This window comes from Schistocerca cancellata, chromosome 2 (genome assembly GCF_023864275.1).
Source record: "Schistocerca cancellata isolate TAMUIC-IGC-003103 chromosome 2, iqSchCanc2.1, whole genome shotgun sequence".
Lineage (NCBI taxonomy): Eukaryota > Metazoa > Arthropoda > Insecta > Orthoptera > Acrididae > Schistocerca > Schistocerca cancellata.
In genome coordinates, this window is record NC_064627.1 from 593,088,491 (window position 1) to 593,109,583 (window position 21,093).

General features: G+C 39.4%; 1 protein-coding gene across 1 annotated transcript in view; it reads left to right on the plus strand.

The window, feature by feature from the left end:
* LOC126162231 (limbic system-associated membrane protein-like) overlaps positions 1 to 13,922 on the plus strand; it is a 272,229-nt gene extending 258,307 nt beyond the window's left edge. Inside the window, exons 10-11 of the mRNA XM_049918600.1 lie at positions 13,403 to 13,465; positions 13,649 to 13,922. Of these exons, the coding sequence (XP_049774557.1) occupies positions 13,403 to 13,465; positions 13,649 to 13,758 (173 nt within the window). The 3' untranslated portion in view covers positions 13,759 to 13,922. The remainder of the gene's footprint in view (positions 1 to 13,402; positions 13,466 to 13,648) is intronic.
* The last annotated feature ends 7,171 nt before the right edge of the window (positions 13,923 to 21,093 follow it).

The following is a 21,093-nucleotide window of genomic DNA, read 5'->3' on the forward strand; positions in this document are numbered from 1 at the left end:
TTGCTGAAGTGGACGAATACCATCCCGAGAGAGTTAAAACCCCAAGTATGTGATAAATGCCTGAAAAAATTTTGATTTCTGAAGATTACACTTAAGACTGGCAGTCTGTAAGACATGAAAAAGTGTGCAGAGATTTTGAAGATGTTCGTCAGTGGTGGAGCCAGTGATAACAATGTTGTCCATGTAATTTATACACCCAGGGACAGTGAGAAATAATTGTTCCAAAAATCCCTGAAAGAGAGCAGGGGCACTGGCAACCCCGGATGGCAATTGTTGATATTGATAGAGGCCGAAAGGCATATTAAGGACCAGAAACTGCCGGGAAGCAGCGTCAAGAGGAAGTTGATGATAAGCTTCTGACAGGTCAAGTTTAGAAAAATACTGGCCTCCAGCACGTTTAGTGAACAATTCTTCAGGTCGAGGCATAGGGTAAGTGTCAATAAGGCATTGAGTATTTACAGTGGCTTTGAAATCGCCGCAGAGACGAATATCACCATTTGGCTTAGCAACGACAATGACAGGAGAGGACCACTCACTGGAAGTGACGGGAAGCAAGACCCCTGAAGCAGTGAGACGATCCAGCTCCCGTTTGACCTGATCATGAAGGGCCACAGGAATGGGCAGAGCCCGAAAAAACTTAGGCCGAGAAGTGGGTTTGAGCGTGACATGAGCTTAAAAGCCATTTGCACGGCCTAACCCAGGAGAAAAAAGGGACGAAAATGTCGTTGACAAGGAATCCAATTGAGCATAAGGAATAGCATCAGAGACGATACTGACAGAGTCATCTATGGAGAACCCAAAAATGCGAGAGACATCGAAACCAAAAAGGTTCTCCACGTAACTATGGTCAACTACAAATATGGGAACAGTGTGAACGACAGATTTGTAAGATACCTCATCATCAAATTGTCCCAAGAGAGAAATCTTCTGCTTATTGTAACTCCGTAATTGCCTAGTGACAGGTGACAGGATTGGAGAACCCAACTGAAGATACTTCTGAGAATTGATGATAGTGGCAGCAGAACCAGTATCCACCTGCATGTGAACATCTTGACCCAGTATTTGGACAGTGAGGAATAACTTCCCTGAAAGGGAAGAAGTACAATTGACAGACAACACAGAATCAGAATCAGCGTCATGTGCATGAACATCATGTATGTGGTCGGATTTGCAAACGGATGACACATGACCCTTTTTTTTTTGCATTTGTGACACACGGCCCAACATTGTGGACATTCTTCTCCTGAATGTTTTGTAAAACACCATGGACATGAAGGAAGTCGCCGTGGGTTTTGCTGCAGTTTCTTAGAGGTTTGTTTTCGGTTAGGCCGAGGCTGCGCTTGGGAGCATACTGCGGCCACGTCAGCTGGCGGGGACATGCCACATGCTTCGTCAAAATCGCACAGAAGTTGTATTTCCCCAACGTCACCCCATGCCTCTATTTGCGCTCCAGTGGCGCAAGAAACTTCAAAAGACTGAGCGATGGATAGGACTTCATCTAGAGTCGGATTTGCCAACTGAAGGGCATGTTGCCTAACTTCTTTGTTGGGTGCCGATTTGATAATAGCCTCCTGTACCATGGAATTGGTGTAGGATTCTTTGTGAACTTCAGTAACAAATTGACACTTTCTACTGAGGCCGTGAAGTTCAGCAGCCCAAGCACGATAGGATTGATTTGGTTGTTTTTGACAACGATAAAAGGCAACACGAGAGGCTACCACGTGCTTTTGCTTTTGAAAATAGACAGACAAAAGTGAGCACATTTCAGCAAAGGACAAAGGCGCAGGATCTTTCAAAGGAGCCAATTGCGACAACAACCGATACATTTGAGGTGAAATCCAGGAAAGGAACAGAGACTTACATATTTGTTCATCCGCGACATGAAGTGCCAAGAAGTGCTATCGAAGACGTTTTTCATAATCAGACCAGTCTTCCGCCATCTCATTATAAGGAGGAAAAGGAGGTAGAGACAATGACAAGAGACACCCCGCATTTGATGCCACGATGAAATCACTAATCGCATTTGTGAGAAGTGTTTGCTGTTCTATGAGACCTTGCAATAGTTGCTCAAAAGTAGACATGGAAACATGTGGGTCAACGATGGAAAAGAAAAATCACTACCTCGTCGCCAATTGTTATAACTTCAAGTTGAACAAATGTATTTCAAGGAAGATGCAATACATGAAAGTCACAGATCAAGTAAACAGAGTAAGACATGTGTACACTTTAACAGTCAAATCATAACTGAGTCCGAGTCTAGTGGCCGCTGGCTGGCTGGCCGCTTAGGTGGCGCTGCTGCTGCATGACTGGCAGACAGCGCCGCATCCAGAGCACGCTTGTAACTGCGCAGCGGCACTTTGAAAGATCGGCGAGTCACAACATATTTCTTAGTTTGCTAAATGACCGTGGCTTTTGTTAATATTTTCCACAGATGCAGTCAATTTATAAGAAACAAAATGTTTCATTCCACACTATTGGCTAATTTCAACTGTTCACTGAATACCAAGTGCACATTTTCATCTTCTGGCATGTATGGCTTTATGCCATAATAAAGAACCAAACGTGAGACAATACGGTACTGACACTCCAAGACAATTTTCATACCGAAAAGTGCACTGAAAAGCTAGTGTCAGGTTGAGGTTTACTTAATTATAAATTTGGACATAAGAATGTGTCCTTCAAGCTAAATTATGCATTTTAGTATGGTTTACAAAATTCCTATGATCTTGGAGTATCCTCTGATGTCCTATTTCTTTTATGGCATCGTGTAAGAACTCTTAATGCTACGTTTGTATGAACATACTGGCGTCCTACATTATTGTAGCTGCCCACGTGCTGTAACGCTCGTTTTCTGTTGCTCTCTGGCAGCTCCTAAATGAACACATGTTGAAGAGGTCATGGGAAAATATTGTGAATAGTTCTTTGAAAAGAGTTATTTTCAAAGGAAATTTCCTTTTACGCAAGATGAATTATGTTATGTGTGAGAATGTGCAATGAATTTCTTAAATCACAGAATGTTTGACTCTCGTTTAAAACTTAATACTTTGAGTGCCAACCACTTCGAATAATTTCGAGCCCAGATGACCAGACATTAATGTCATTGTTTAAAATTTTACTAGCACATTTGTGTGATGTATCTTAAAGTGTAACACATGCTAAAAAGATCAATATTATATGTGAAAGTTTAGCTTTTCTTGTGCCTTATTCATCTTCAAGAGCAAAATTGTTCGTGAAAGCTTAGCTTTTCTTGTAGCTACACTACATACATTAATTTAAACTATTAACTTTTCCTATTTGTGTGTTCACACTACTTAACAGTGATATTATTATTGGCTGACTCCATCACATGCCCTATGCTCTGAATATCTGCTGTCATTGGCTGGTGAGTTAACGTGGCATGAGCTGTGATTGGCTAACAAAAGTGCATTGCAATCTCTATTTCAATGCTTCAGAAACTGACATGCTGTTTTTGGTGGAATTTTAATTTATACTTTAATAATATGAAAATATGCAGTGTATTGTAATATGAAAATATGTAGCATACATGTTGCTGCATATCAAAAATCTTTCCAAATTTAAAAATCCCCCCCTCGTTGAGTTTCGTTTTCTAAAGTGCTGTGTATAAAGCCTTTACAATTCAAAGGACTGATGTTTTTACTGATCTGAGGGAAACTACACCGCCACTTATCATGGAACAAGTGTATTTTAACCTTGGAATAAGTGTGTTTTCACATGGGAAAAAGGGTGTTTTTAACTGGGAGATCCAGGATAAATACAGGAATATTTTTTTCTTGTTCACGTATCCACCCTTTAGTACTCACCCACAGTGTGCGTATAGAGTATGGCAGAAATTTTACATCAACAGATGTACTCCACAAGCACTGTACAGAGTGCCGTGGAGGGTAGTTGGTGTCTCAGAAATATTTTCCCCCTCTTCCTGTTCCACTCACAGTAGTGAGTATGAAAAAAGATTGTTCATACCCCTAACACATACCAATATACATCTTACTTCACCTTTGCAATAATTATTTGAGATTTATAATTTTGAGGAAGTAATATGTTTCTTGATTCATAATAGAATATGGGCTCTCAGAATGTTTGGAGTGAAACTGGCAGTGATATACAGTGCCTTTTGCATGCTGTCGCCCATCACAGCATCACAAAAAGCAATAATACATACGAGATATGTTCTGAGACACCAAAGAATTTAAAATGTCATACCTGTTGCTGCCCACAGATAGCCTTTGCTTTTATCATTCATCTATTGGAACATATGCATGTATCATATGAGAATCCTACTGAAGCTAATGCAAAAGTGGTCATAGATCCTTTATCAATTGATGTAGAATGTCTAGATTGCACATGTAACTACAGTAACTCTTCTTCAACACAAAATCAACCCCTCTTACTGTCTCAAATAAAAGCAGTGTTTGTAAAATCATTGACCCATCTTCTGAATCCTCTTAAAGTAAATTTAAATGTGGAATGTTTCATCCATTTTCTCACAAATACTCTCACCTAATTAGTTCAACAAATAATCGTCCCCAAGCTTATCCCCCACTGGGCCAAGCAATTGGAAGTAGTAGTATTATGGATACGTGCCAATGGACCAACTCAATTAACTATCAGCTAGTTTGTTACCAAAGACGAGTGCAACCATGCATTATGATGGTGAACTGGGATTGCCTTTAGATTTTGTGTGGCCTGGTCCTCCAGATAGTTCAGAAGCTATCTTAATGTACCACTTCATGTTCATTGGCTGATGTACCAATAAAAAAATAAATAAATAATAAAAACAAAGATTCCATGACTTACCAAACGGGAAAGCGCTGGTAGATAGGCACAATAAAAAACACACAAACACACACACAAAATTTCGAGCTTTCGCAACCCCCGGTTGCTTCGTCAGGAAAGAGGGAAGGAGAGGGAAAGATGAAAGGATGTGGGTTTTAAGGGAGAGGGTAAGGAGTCATTCCAATCCCGGGAGCGGAAAGACTTACCTTAGGGGGAAAAAAGGACAGGTATACACTCGCAACACACACACATATCCATCCACACATATACAGACACAAGCAGACATATTTAAAGACAAAGAGTTTGGGCAGAGATGTCAGTCGAGGCGGAAGTTCAGAGGCAAAGATGTTGTTGAATGACAGGTGAGGTATGAGTGGCGGCAACTTGAAATTAGCGGAGATTGAGGCCTGGTGGACAACGGGAAGAGAGGATATATTGAAGGGCAAGTTCTCATCTCCGGAGTTCAGATAGGTTGGTGTTAGTGGGAAGTATCCAGATAACCCGGATGGTGTAACACTGTGTCAGGATGTGCTGGCCGTGCACCAAGGCATGTTTAGCCACATGGTGATCCTCATTACCAACAAACACTGTCTGCCTGTGCCCATTCATGCGAATGGACAGTTTGTTGCTGGTCATTCCCACATAGAAGGCTTCACAGTGTAGGCAGGTCAGTTGGTAAATCACGTGGGTGCTTTCACACGTGGCTCTGCCTTTGATCGTGTACACCTTCCAGGTTACAGGACTGGAGTAGGTGGTGGTGGGAGGGTGCATGGGACAGGTTTTACACTGGGGGTGGTTACAAGGGTAGGAGCCAGAGGGTAGGGAAGGTGGTTTGGGGATTTCATAGGGATGAACCAAGAGGTTACAAAATAAATAATAAATCACACTTGTCAGCCAAAGAAAGACAATCAATATGACTTTATGCAATTGATGGCTCTTAAATTTCTTAAAACCAGGAAATGAGATTTGAAGATATTCTGTGATCTTATATTTTATTTCAAGAATATGAAGACGCATCAGTTTTCATGCCATGTCACCAATAAGTTTTACTTATTTATTTTTTTGAACATTTCAAGCATATCAGAGCACACTTCAATGCTTCTTGCTCTTGAATTGGGTAGCAACTCCTGAAGTACACCCTTTGCACACATTTTATATCACAAGCTCTCCTTCTTCTGTGTAAGATTGCAAACAAGTTTGCAGACCGTGATTTGTCAATCTGTACAAATAAATTTGTCATTCAAATGATTCATGTCAATGATCACAGTTTCTGACCTTCAGTTGTGTTGTATGTCTTTAATGCTGATTTTCACTTCAATAATCTTTGTCTGCCTTCATAGCTGAGCAGTCAGTGCTGCAGAATGCGATATGAGGGTCCTGAGTTTGATTTCTGGCAGGGCCGGAGATTTTCTCTGGTGGAGGACTGGTTAGTTGTGCTGTCTTCATCATCATTTCATCTCCATCAACATACAAGTCGCTGAAGTGGTGTCAACTAAAAAGAATTGCATAAGGCAATTAATCTACCTGATGGGAGGCCCCAGCCACATGCACATTTATATTTTCAGTAATCTTGATCAGCATCTTGTACAAACTGCTCCTATGAATGGTGTCATCCAAAAACATGATCTGTAGCATATCGTATTGCTTCTACATGGAATCTCTTATTCATATGAAAGACAAAAATTGTATGCATCTATATAGAAGATGGTCCTTTCAAATACATGTGCAGTTTGAATCTGCTGAATTAGTTATAAAAGAAGAATTTGTAACAAGATTTTCTTATATATTGTTTTTCTCATTTTTATTTATGAATTTATTATTTTTTTTGTACAGCTCTCAAATATAACAGATGTTACTCACAGTAAGTTTTCATTTTCTTTTATCATTTGACTTCTAGGGCATGGAATCTTATATTAATACATATGAATGGCTACTTAGAGAACTTCATCACTTAACCTTACATCAATTTAAGCTATTGTGACTTGGCTTTTCCTTCGCACCATATATAAAATGTAAGGTAATTATGCCCGCCTGGTTAGCTGTGCAGTCTAACGAATGGCTTTCCGGACGGGGGAGGAGCGCCTGGTCCCCAGCACGAATCCACCTGGCGGACTTGTGTCAAGGTCCGGTCAGCTGGCCAGTCTGTGGATGGTTTTAGGTGGTTTTCCATCTGCCTTGGTGAAATCAGACTAGTTCCCCTTATTCCGCCTCAGCTACACTATGTCAACGATTGCTGTGCAAACAAGTTCTCCACGTATGCGTACAATACCATTACTCTACCATGCAAACATAGAAGTTACACTCATCTGGTGTGAGACATTCACTGGGAGGAGGGAGGGGGGGGGGGGTCCACTGGGGGCCAAACGGCACAAAAACCCTGAAAGAGTGGTTTGGTGTGGGGTGGCGGAGGGGTGAAGGTGAAGTGGACTGCGGTAGTCGTCGTGGGGTTTGGACCACTGTGGCTGTGGCGGGGATGGAGCCTCTCCATCATTTCTACACCCCCGGTTGACATACAATACAATACAATACAATACAAGGTAATTATTGTGGTTTGAACTTTCCATTGGCACTTTATCAGGCAGCAGTGTTACTGCATGTAGGCAGACCGTCATATTGTCAGGTGCGAGAGGTGTGGAGTTACAGGAACCTGGTTAAATGCAAAAGGGATCAGAATTTTACATATAGTGCACCTCACCAACATAAATCCATTATCATATACACTTTCCAAACTATTTTATGTTATTTGGTGAGGGTGTTTTGCATCAGTGTTAGCTAGTTCCTATTTGCATATCTAGTGAGAAGTAAATAAAGGTTTGTACGCCTCGGTCTGCACTCTGATCTCTCTTGCCTTATTTTCATGGTTCTACAAGCCAGATATAAGATGGAAGCAGTAGATTTGTTAGATATTTTGTCTCAACTAGCATGTCTGCTTTCCAGATAAGACTCAAGCTTCTTTTTGCTTCACCTCATTTACATAATATTTCTAGTTTATGTGATAGAATTTTGACACTGTTGACCACTGAATTATATTACATAAACTGGAAATATTAGGAACAGGAAGCTTAGAAATTAAGTGGTTTAATTCTTATCTAAAAAACAGAGCATGAGCTGAAATTTCACATGCTTTAACAAGATTTCTAGTACAGTACTTACCATATTCAAAACATATTAATATAGGGAGTGTATTGGGCTTGATCCTCTTAAAGGAACCATGGACCTTGCCGTTGGTGGGGAGGCTTACATGCTTCAGCGATAGAGATGGCCACACCGTAGGTGCAACCACAACGGAGGGGTATCTGTTGAGAGGCCAGACAAACGTGCGGTTCCTGAAGAGGGGCAGCAGCCTTTTCAGCAGTTGCAGGGGCAACAGTCCGGATGATTGACTGATCTGGCCTTGTAACACTAACCAAAACGGCCTTGCTGTGCTGGTACTGCGAACGGCTGAAAGCAAGGGGGACCACAGCCGTAATTTTTCCCGAGGGCATGCAGCTTTATTGTATGGTTAAATGATGATGGTGTCCTCTTGGGTAAAATATTCTGGAGGTAAAATAGTCCCCCATTCGGATCTCCGGGTGGGGACTACTCAAAAGGACAATGTTATCAGGAGAAAGAAAATTGGCATTCTGCGGATCGGGGCGTGGAATGTCAGATCACTTAATCAGGCAGGTAGGTTAGAAAACTTAAAAGGGAAATTGATAGGTTAAAGTTAGATATAGTGGGAATTAGTTAAGTTCACTGGCAAGAGGAACAAGACTTTTGGTCAGGTGAATACAGGGTTATAAATACAAAATCAAATAGGAGTAATGCAGGAGTAGGTTTAATAATGAATAAAAAAATAGGAGTGCAGGTAAGCTACTACAAACAGCATAGTGAACGCATTATTGTGGCCAAGATAGACACGAAGCCCACACCTACTACAGTAGTACAAGTTTATATGCCAACTATCTCTGCAGATGATGAAGAAATTGATGAAATGTATGATGAGATAAAAGAAATTATTTAGGTAGTGAAGGGAGACGAAAATTTAATAGTCATGGGTGACTGGAATTCTAGAGTAGGAAAAGGGAGAGAAGGAAACATAGAAGGTGAATTTGGATTGGGGGAAAGAAATGAAAGAGGAAGCCGTCTGGTAGAATTTTGCACAGAGCATAACTTAATCATAGCTAACACTTGGTTCAAGAATCATAAAAGAAGGTTGTACACATGGAACAATCCTGGAAATACTAGAAGATATCAGATAGATTATATAATGGTAAGACAGAGATTTAGGAACCAGGTATTAAATTGTAAGACATTTCCAGGGGTAGATGTGGACTCTGACCACAATCTATTGGTTATGAACTGTAGATTAAAACTGAAGAAACTGCAAAAAGGTGGGAATTTAAGGAGATGGGACCTGGACAAATTGATTAAGCCAGAGGTTGTACAAAGTTTCAAAGAGAGCATAAGGGAACAATTGTCACAAATGGGGGAAAGAAATACAGTAGAAGAAGTATGGGTAGCTCTGAGGGATGAAGTAGTGAAAACAGCAGAGGATCAAGTAGGTAAAAAGATGAAGGCTAGTAGAAATCCTTGGGTAACAGAAGAAATTTTGAATTTAATTGATGAAAGGAGAAAATATAAAAATGCAGTAAATGAAGCAGGCAAAAAGGAAAACAAATGTCTCAAAAATGAGATTGACAGGAAGCGCAAAATGGCTAAGCAGGGATGGCTAGGGGACAAATGTAAGGATGTAGAGGCTTATCTCACTAGGGGTAAGATAGATACTGTCTACAGGAAAATTAAAGAGACCTTTGGAGAAAAGAGAACCACTTGTATGAATATCAAGAGCTCAGATGGAAACCCAGTTCTAAGAAAAGAAGGGAAAGCAGAAAGGTGGAATGAGTATATAGAGGGTCTATACAAGGGTGACGTACTTGAGGTCAATATTCTGGAAATGGAACAGAATGTAGATGAAGACAAAATGGGAGATACAATACTACGTGAAGAGTTTGAAAGAGCACTGTATGACCTGAGTCGAAACAAGGCCCTGGGAGTAGACAAAATTCCATTAGAACTACTGAGGGCCTTGGGAGAGGCAGTCCTGACAAAACTCTACCATCTGGTGAGCAAGATGTATGAGACAGGCGAAATACCCTCAGACTTCAAGAAGAATATAATAATTCCAAAAAACTAGTAGAAGCCGACCTTGGGGAAGATCAGTTTGGATTCCATAGAAATATTGGAACACACGAGGCAATACTGACCTTACGACTTATCTTAGAGGAAAGATTAAGGAAAGGCAAACCTACATTTCTAGCATTTGTAGACTTAGAGAAAGCTTTTGACAATGTTGACTGGAATACTCTCTTTCAAATTCTAAAGATGGCAGAGGTAAAATACACGGAGCGAAAGGCTATTTACAATTTGTACAGAAACTAGATGGCAGTTATATGAGCCGAGGGACATGAAAGGGAAGCAGTGGTTGGGAAGGGAGTGAGACAGGGTTGTAGCCTCTCCCCGATGTTATGCAATCTGTATATTGATCAAGCAGTGAAGGAAACAAAAGAAAAATTTGGAGTAGGTATTAAAATCCATGGAGAAGAAATAAAAACTTTGAGGTTTACTGATGACATTCTAATTCTGTCAGGGACAGCAAGGGCTTGGAAGAGCAGTTGAATGGAAAAGACAGAGTCTTGAAAGGAGGATATAAGATGAACATCAAGAAAAGCAAAACAAGGATAATGGAATGTAGTTGGGTGATGCTGAGGGAATTAGGTTAGGAAATGAGACACTTAAAGCAGCAAAGGAGTTTTGCTATTTGGGGAGCAAAATAACTGATGATGGTCGAAGTAGAGAGGGTATCAAATGTAGACTGGCAATGGCAAGGAAAGCATTTCTGAAGAAGAGAAATTTGTTAACATCGAGTATAGATTTAAGTGTCAGGAAGTCGTTTCTGAAAGTATTTGTATGGAGCGTAGCCATGTATGGAAGTGAAACATGGACGATAAATAGTTTGGACAAGAAGAGAACAGAAGCTTTCAAAAAGTGGTGCTACAGAAGAATGCTGAAGATTAGATGGGTAGATCACATAACTAATAAGGAGGTTCTGAATAGAATTGGTGAGAAGAGGAGTTTGTGGCACAACTTGACAAAAAGAAGGGACCGGTTGATAGGACATATTCTGAAGCATCAAGGGATCACAAATTTAGCATTGGAGGGCAGTGTGGAGGGAGACCAAGAGATGAATACACTAAGCAGATTCAGAAGGATGTAGGTTGCAGTAAGTACTGAGAGATGAAGAAGCTTACACAGGATAGAGTAGCATGGAGAGCTGCATCAAACCAGTCTCGGGACTGAAGACCACAAGAACAACAACAATGGTTTCAGTCAGTTCTCAGTCCCAAGAATAATCTGAGTGCAAGAACTTTCCTGGGGGGCAGTAAATTCAGGAACTTTATAATGAATACTTCGACAGTTTACTAGTAAAATTTTTACAAACAAAGTGTATTTATTCTGAACACTGTTTGACTTCCCTTGCTGCGTACTGACTGGCAAACTCTGCTACCTGAGTAACTGATCCCATTGTGTAGTGCGTCCCTGACTTGCCAAAGGGTGTCCTACAAATACCCATCTCCTCATGAAGGTCTAGAAATCGGCAGCAAAGACTGTCACATAATTGATGAAGCCTTTGATTGAGGTCCTCCACTTGGTTCCAAACCGAAGGTCCCCAGTCAACTCTGAGAACAATGCTGCAATTTATGAGCTCTGCTTGCACCCCACATGCGAGGACAGCAGTCTTAACCACCTCTGCCAGCTGCTTGTATGAAATGAGGATCACCTCAGAACCCACACGACAGACATATTTGGTGCGAACATGAGCCACAACTTTCAGATGACTACACCCTGCGTGCTCAATAGCCGCAGGCAAGGCCACCTCCACATCCCGGATGAGACACCCCAGCGGACATACTGAGAGTACATTGGCTTTCTTTCCAGACCTGTATGCTATCTGCATGCCTAACATTGGAGCTCCCAGTAATAAGCAATACACCCCTCCTCATGTGTGCCTGCTCAGACCATGCTGAAGGAGCAGCCACTTGTCCACTCACAAGACAAATGAGCCAGTCTCCACATTGGCCCTCTACCTCGAGCAATGCAAACACGTTACCACCCGCCACTCACACTGCTGTGAGGCCAGATCCACTGTGTCAGGTGCACTAGGAGGTGCCTCGAAAGCGGGGTCCATGGGCAAAACAAGCGACACCTGAGGTATCCCATATGACATGCCACATTCTCCACCACTGCTACACCCTTAGGCAGCAACTTGAAGGTGAATGACTGTAGTCAAAAACACATTCAATTGTTTGCAAACTGTAGCCAGCTCCTCCTGTGTCTGCACACATCATAACCATCCTAAAGTGTCACCAAGAGATGCTGATGCATTAATGAGTCATGTAGCTGGCTGTTCAGTGAGCAACTACTTCACTACATAGTTTACAAAAATGCAAGATTAAACATCTTCAACAGAAAAAACACACATGAAATTTAATAAATATACTATGACGAAAACACAAAAAAAGGTAAACAACTTGCCGCTCTGTACTTGTATATTTGCTGAGAGCTGGAACCTGACTCTTTTGTTGTGGTAGGTACCTTTTACTGACATTAACAACCGGAAGTAATAAGCTTCATTCACAATATGTCAATCATGAAGAAAGTCAACGTGTAAGACAGTTGCATGAACTTTTCTGGCTTAGAGGCAGGTTTTGGCCCTCATTGGACAGACTTCATTCTTTCTTCATCAGTTTGGATTCTGGAGTGTAATAATGAACCCATGTATCATTACATGTGATGATGAGCTTCAAACGAAATCCTACCCTTCTTGCTGGAATGAGTTTAGAATTCTCTCATAGATCTCCAACCTGACCTGTTTTCACTGTTTCATTAACAACTTCAGAAGCCATCAAGTACCAATTTTTCTAATGCCAAGCTGTTCACTAATAACAGTATGAGCACTCTCAGTGCTGATGCCCATTGATGCTTCAATTTCTTCAACAGTGCAACGGTGCACCAGTGATCACCCTCAGTAAGCTTTTGAACAGCACAGGTGTTATCTGTGAGACTTGGCTTTGGGCTTCAAGCATGAGATTTGTTTTATATATTTTCTTGGCTGCCCTTAAATTGTCTGGCCCAAGTAAACACTCAGTTCCATGACAGTGTAGCAAACCCAAACTGTGCCTTCACACGAGTTAAAATCTCTGGGGGTTTAATACCTCCATAGATTAAAAACTTTATTATAATATGTTGTGCAACACACAAAAAAACCTCTTCTTCACTCATGGCTTTACTGAAGTCAGAACAGAGTTCAACAGCAAATCAAGCTGGTTCCCTCTTCCTAACACACCAACCAACTCCCCTCACTCCACCATCCGACTTGTGTAGTATACTGCCGCAATTACCATTTACATTTGAATTGCCCTCGTATTTGAAAGTGGCACTATCAATTGTCCCTTCAAAAGGCTATCATATCATTGTGTTAATGTTACAGTTATTCAAGTAAGGCAAAATAAAATAATTCTAGTGGAGCCTCTAAAGATTAATTCCGATGTATACTTTTATCTTGCAGACTCTTATGAAGAAGAGGATTCTGTTGCTGAACCAGATGATTCTGAAGAGCCTACTTCACATGGTAATGTTCTGTCAATAATGTAGTATAATAGCCATTTCTGCAGTGCAACAAGTGTACTGCTACTGCTACTACTACTGCTACTACTACTACTACTACTACTACTACTAATAATAATAATAATAATAATAATAATAATAATAGTGAAACTCCTGTAGGTAAAAATGATTAACTCCTTTGTTTCAGTTGCTGTTCCATCACTAATGCCAGAATATAGTGAAAATAACTCTGGACAGTTGACAGAAGCAGCAGTTTTAATGGTTCTTTACGGATACAGCTTTATTTGGCTCTTGTGACAAAGCATATTTTTCAATCAAACGCAGCACAACATTAAAAGACTGAATGTCTAGGAGCCTACACTGGTCAAAAGTACAAAAGACATCTAAGATATTTGTAATTTTATCACCTAAAAATTTATTTTTATTCTCTTTCTGTAAATAAAGACTGTTTTAGGATAAAATATCTTATTTCACAAATGACCTCCTTCCAGGCATTATAGATTAGATTATGATGAACTGATTATATCTCATTCCTGGATAGTTATTAATTCTTCACTGAAAATTTGTTATTCCTTTATGCTCGAACCAGATTTTTGCCTTCATGTTAAAATATTGATATTTATTTGTTATTAATGAGGTGGTATGAGCAGGGTTCATGTTCCTCTGCAGCTACCATGACTTAGATTTTCCATTATTTTTCAAAATTGTTTAATATGAATGCCAGAATGGTTACTTTGAACAGGGCACCACTGATTTTTTTTCTCCATCCATCTGCTCATTCTGTAATGGCCTCGTTACCAAGAGGATGTCAAACCCTAATCTCCTTTCATACCTTATTTCTTGAATCATATTGTGTTTCGTAAATTTTGCCTCAAAGTAGAGCCCTTGAAGATGGGACATGTTTCAGTGTACACAACAGGTAACATAAGCAGCTATAAAAATTACTTATGTCGATTCGCTAGTAATATTATGTAGCTGTAGCGTATAATGCATTATGAGAACTCTGATGGTTTTGAAAGGATACACTGTACAAATTAATGCCTATTTAAAGCCTCAATTCAGCAGTGTTGCATATTTTACTACAGGAATTCCCAGTTTCAAAATCTAGTTAATCAAATATCTAATACAGGTAACTAGTTAATAAGAAACTCCTATAATATTCTTTTTAATGTACAAGATTTGAAAATTTGTTGGCATGTGTCAACAAAGAGCTCGTTAACAGAATTTTCATAAGAGTATAAACATCCAATTTGAACAGGTACCAGTAATTATGTTCATAATATGCACAGTATCTTTTTATGATCTACTTAATCCACAACTGAAATTCATTATCAGCCAAAAAAGAATTAGATTAATATAACCCAACAGTTCAAAGATATTTGAAGAAAAAAAGGCAAGATATTTGGTTATCTTCCTTAGACAGCATTGTTTCATGTTTTTGAAGACTGCATGTCATTAGCAGTTTAGCTATATTACTCAATAAAATAATACTGCAAGATCAAAGGGATTATAGGTATTAAAATTTTTGTTTGCCAATGAAATGTTGTATTGACTATGTCTGATATGGGAGGAGGCCTGAGTTTTTCATTAAATTGCACATAACATTAATGAATATTACAGTTTCTGCTCAAGTACATACATTAATTTGATATCTCTAGTTATTTATCAACATCATCAACAGGAGCAGAGCAAGTACTAAGCTTTGTAGAAAGCCTTCAATTTGATTTTCATCCCCCTTTTTCAATACCAAACTTATTTTTATTTTTTTATTTACATTCGTTCATCAAGAGATCATCTCACAATGATATATAATTTGTTGTCATAATACAATGAAAATAATTGGCTTTGTTATAAATACACACAGAATGTGTATGTGTGTTTATGAGGCTAGGATTGTTAGTCAGCCATTGCCTTGCTGAAGGAACCTTCTCAGCATTTGGCTGAAATTATTCAGGGAAATGTAAATCTGGATGAACAGATAGAGCGAACTCCATCCTAATGAATGTGAACTCAGTTCTTACTAACTGCACTGCCTCATTTAATTGCACTCTGCTGTACTGTGTGATCTCAATAATTCAAAATTTACACCAACTACACTGAAGCACCAAAGAAACTGGTATAGGCATGTATATTCAAGTACAGAGATATGCAAATGAACTTCTCCTCCACCAAGACAACACATGGCCTCGCCCAAGTCTTTGCAACTGAAAGGAGTTCACAAAAATTCATTGGACTGTTCTTCCTCATCGACCCTGCAGCCTGGATCTCTAACCTTCCAACTTCTATGAAGGATCCTTCCATTGAAGGATACATGCCACGGGAAGCAGTATGCAGATGCCAGGTAGGTTGTTGATGCAGCAAGATGACTCTGACATGAACCAGTAGAGTGGAATCATGTGGGAATACAGTGTCTTCCCATAAGGCTGTCTATTTGAACATATATTATTTGAAAAATAGGGTTTTGTAGCCTGTGGGGAACTATGTGGTTTATTGGAATCCTGGATAAAACCAAACATTTTCAGAAAAGAATGTGTTGCATTACTTATTGAAAGCCCCTTGTATTTCTATGTTCATTATCTCAAAAGTATCTGTCCTATACTGGGAATCACTTCATTACCATCATCATCATCATCATCATCAGAACAAGTTTGCCCTACTTCCATATGTTTATTATAACTGTTTTCAGTTTCCTTTCTCCGTGCTCTATATCATTATCAATAATGACTATTTTGTTTCAGAACATTCTCTTACATTTTGAATCTTCTTCTCTCAAAAGATCTGCATTGTATTTAGGCTATTGCTTACACCCTTTATAGTACAGCACAAATCCAATTGTAGATTAAATGTCACTTTGATTTTTTTTCCATCCCTGATATACAACTATTAATTTCACTTTTGCTACTGCTATTTTTGTCCATGATTGAAGTTGAACTTCTAATGTTATGGCTGATTCTAAGTTTAAAGTCAGTTCTTGTCTAAATCAACACATCCAATATGGTACAAATCCCTCCTCATTCATAGTACAATTCTGCACTTTCTTGTGCAAGAGGGATACCCAATAAGTAAGTTTCCCTATTTTATATATAAAAAAAAACATTATACACAATTTATCATGCTGAAATAATTTTATTGGCATTCTATAATCCTTCTGTAACTTTTCTACATAGTCATCATGCTTTCCAACACATTTCTAGTAACATGACAAGTTTTTCCCAACCAGTGTTTTACCACATCAGGTCCAGTGCTTGTAACCAGCTGTGCACTGTTGATGTGACTTCATCATTGGTGCTGAAGTGCTTACTTCCAAGATGACCTTTGAGTTGAGCGAACCTGTGAAAATCACTTGGGGGAAGATCTGATGAATATGGAGGATGTGGGAACACTTCCAAGTTGAATCTCCTGAGCTTCACCCAGTTCATTCAAGCTGTATGAGGCTGAGTGTGGTCATGAAGGAAGAGAACTTGTGAGACAAAAGTCCAAGAACTTTTCACTTCATGCCAGCTTGCACATTCCTCAATACATTACAATACCTCTCTGCATTCACATAACAAGAAACACTTTTACCATACATTTCTTCTGCGTCGGTTGCTGTCGCAGTGTATGAGGGGCATCCAATAAGAGAGTTTCCCTATTTCATAAAAAACAATACCCACAATTTAGTATGTTGAAATAATTTTACTGACGTTCTACAGTGCTTCTGTAACTTTTGGACACTTTCCAGTCGAATTTTCCAGGCTCCACCTGGGTAGTTCAATGTGTATGAGGCTGAGCATGGTCATGAAGCAAGAGAACTTGTAAGACAAAAGTCGAGGAAGTTTTCATTTGATGGCTGCTTTGAGATTCCACAAGACATTAGAACACATTTCTGCATTCATAGTGTTGTTGTGTGGTGTAACATGTCGATTCTAGGGAATAACATGTCCCGCTTCTAACCACTATGGCCAATGAAAGATGTTTGTGTAAACTGGAAACATTGTTTAGATAGTTGTTAAATGTTGAAGGTTTCACTGTGTGCACTCTGGTTCACCATATATGCAGAGGGAGTGTATAAGGCATAGGCTTTGAAAATCAACAAACTGCGATGAGTGTGCATCTTCATCTGCTCTGGAGGCCTTCTTATGCTTTGGTGTCATGGCTTGGTGGTGCCTTGGAAGTCAGAGAGAAAAGGGTGCAGGTGATAATGTCAATGTCAGAATAATGAAGAATATACAAAAACTGTCATTCTGTAACATCAAATTAGTACATGAATATACGTTGGGATCTGTTGTGAGTTATGTGTTAAGAACAATCTTTTCACCCACAACTGTAAATGAAGTTGCATAGCTGGGAGCTTTCTTTTGTCACTCAACCACTGCAAAAGGTGAAGAAGTCACATGTCATGGTCTAGTGGCACTGCATAGCAGGTCCACTAAAATGAATAACTCAAGAAAGGCAATTGCAAAATATTTGTAAGGTCAAAGTTGGCACACATATCAATTGGGTGACAGAACATGCTTGGAGTGAAACACATCATACCAAAACTCATAGTCATTATGCTTCAGTTGTGAGGCAGGTAGTGAATGAACAAAACCTGCTGACACTCCCAAAAGGAGAATGCAGTAACTTTCCCTGCCTTGTGTGTAACCTTTGCCTTTTCTGGGGCTCTTTTGTCAGGTTTTTTCCACACCATGCTGTGATGTTTTATCTCAGGAGTTCAATGATGGACCCAGGTCTCATACCAGCCATGTAAAGAGCAGATTTCCCTCTCTCTGTCACATTTCCAGAAACTTTCTGACCAAATTCACCCACTGCTGCTTGTGGGCATCCCTCAGCTTATGTGGCACACATCATGTACTAACTTTGTGATAGTGCAGGTGGTCTGTGAGGAGCTTTGCAATGGATGAGCATCCAATTGCAGCCCCAGGAGGTAGCCGTATTAGGATGTTATCAGTGGTATCATGACAATTGTCCTCCACAATTTTATCAATTGCAGTAACAGCATCATCACACACCATTGTAGTGGGCCTCCCTGTATGCTGTTCATCATGCACATCTTCGCACTCTTCCACAAACTGTACACACCAATATCAATCCGTTTGAAAGCTCATATAGCCCTCCCCGTAGACAGATGTTAACTCCTTATGGGTATTCATAGTGGATAGTTTTTTTCCATGAAAATATGAATGGCTGAGCACAGCTCACAAGTGGACAACTCCATGCTAACTCTAGCATAATGGTAAGATACTGTGGTAAGCATCATACTCTGGTGTGAGTGTTGTCAACATATCCCAGGTGAACTCATCTGCAATCACATCATGGGCACAATTTATTTTGCAAAAAGTAAAATAGAGAAACTTACTTACTGGACGGCCCTTGTATTTCACATTGGCCCACCAAGTCTGAGTGTTGACATAGTCTGGTCCCTTATTAGTTCATATCCAATTCAATATGGTGGTGACACCTCAGATTTTCAATAGCTTAAGTCCATTAATATGTGACAGTGGTCTTCCTGGCTTCCTGTTTGCTATTAAATACTTTTTGCTTGTTGATCTCAATTCTTATACATTTTGTGCTCTTTATAAATACACACTTCACAAATCAAAATATCCCTGTCTCTTTTGTCATGGCTCCCTCATAGGCTATCTATTGCCACTGTTTACAAATTATTGTTTGTTATTTTTGGCAGTTCTTTCCACTGTGCCCTTGTTGCAAAAAAAGTTATAAAACTACAGGGCACAGCAATACACTGTTGATATACATTTTGTAAGTTCTTTCCATGATGCCAAAAATGAGGACATTTCTTTATATGATAGGTATCATATTTAAGTGCATCTTCTTTTGCTGGATATCGGCAGCTGTTCTTGATGTCACTCCTCCTGTAATTATTTGATTAGTAACATGATCATTAAATAACGGGCACAACACCATAGAGATTTCTTGCTCTCAAAGACAATGCATTGATAAGCTTTTTCAAATCGATTCATATAGTTTGCGTATTACACGTCATGCTCACATTTCTTGTTTTAACAGTGGCAAAACACTGAAAAATTTCATAATCAAACTTAGTATCAGAGTCACTGAACGTCTAAGATGCTCACAGACAACTGATGTGATGCTTGACAATTAGTGATTAATCTCACAATGAGTCACAAAATAATAATATATTTGTCTGGAACTATTCAGCTGGCCAACAATACGTTTTTAGTAGAACACAACTGTAAGATATTAACCTTTTGGATATAGAAAGCAGACTGACTTTGACACTAAGATGTTTGTATGTTGATAACTAAACAGGGACTGACTGAACCATTGTTAAGTACAAATATTTATATAGACTGAAATTCTAAAGTGCAAAGGAGTAACCAGATTTTTCCTCTTCCCTTCCCTTGTATTGTATACAGCACACAAAACTGGTATAACTTTTGTCTTCATGCAGAACTGACATGCCAATAGTTTGCTTACCTTCTGCAAGGTCTCACTACCTACCAGAGCAAGTTTTGGCACTCTACTTCATTGATTATTGAAGTTGGTCATTTTCCTAAAGCCTAAAGTGGAAGGACACTAAAACAATGTTGAGGTTCAGCAAGTGTGTCTTGTATTCATTTATTCACGTTTTATGTATCTTTAAACAATTCTTGCAGCACTGAGGCAGCACTTTCCACTGTTCTGTAGTATGGATACCACATGTGTGTTGTACATGGCACACTGAATATGTGTCTCATAAAAACATATGTTCAGTTGTAAATATTCAGCAGTAACTTGCTATCTGTTTTGGCACATTTTACTGTTATTGAGTATTTGTAGGTGAAGTAGCTGCAATAATGATAATAAATAATAGCAATATCAATAATTATTATTACAAAAGTTAAATAAATGTAATGTAAAATAAGTAAAACTTTTTTCTTACATGGGAAGACAAGACAGTTTATGAGCTGGAGAGGCCATTTGATGTTGAAGGGAATCTATCAGAACCCAATTACATGTCAAGTGTTGAGTAAGTAAAACTTTTTGCTTACACCAGAAGACGAGAGAGTTCGCGAACTGAAGAAGTCATTTGATGTTGAAAAGAATCTATCAGAACACATTTACATGTCAAGTGATGATGAAGGACTACATTCAGATTTCTTTATGCATGAGGGACAAGGTGACAAAATACTGGAAGGTGGTTGTTGTTGTTGTGGTCTTCAGTTCAGAGACTGGTTTGATGCAGCTCTCCATGCTACTCCATCCTGTGCAAGCTTCTTCATCTCCCAGTACCTAATGCAACTTACATTGTTCTGAATCTGTTTAGTGTATTCATCTCTTGGTCTCCCTCTATGATTTTTACCCTCCACGCTATCCTCCAATACTAAACTGGTGATCCCTTGATGCCTCAGAATACGTCCTACCAAGCGATCCCTTCTTCTAGTCAAGTTGTGCCACAAATTTCTCTTCTCCCCAATTCTATTCAATACCTCCTCATTAGTTTTGTGATCTGCCCATCTAACCACTGGAAGGTTATGATGTTTTAAATATTGAAGACAAACTTATGATAAAATTGGTAAATGCATTACCTGCAGGTTATATTGTGTTTTACAGGATCTAGTATTTACATTGACAGATAGTTTATACCCACTGTGCTCTTGGCCTGTCTTCATTCTGAGGAAGGTTGTC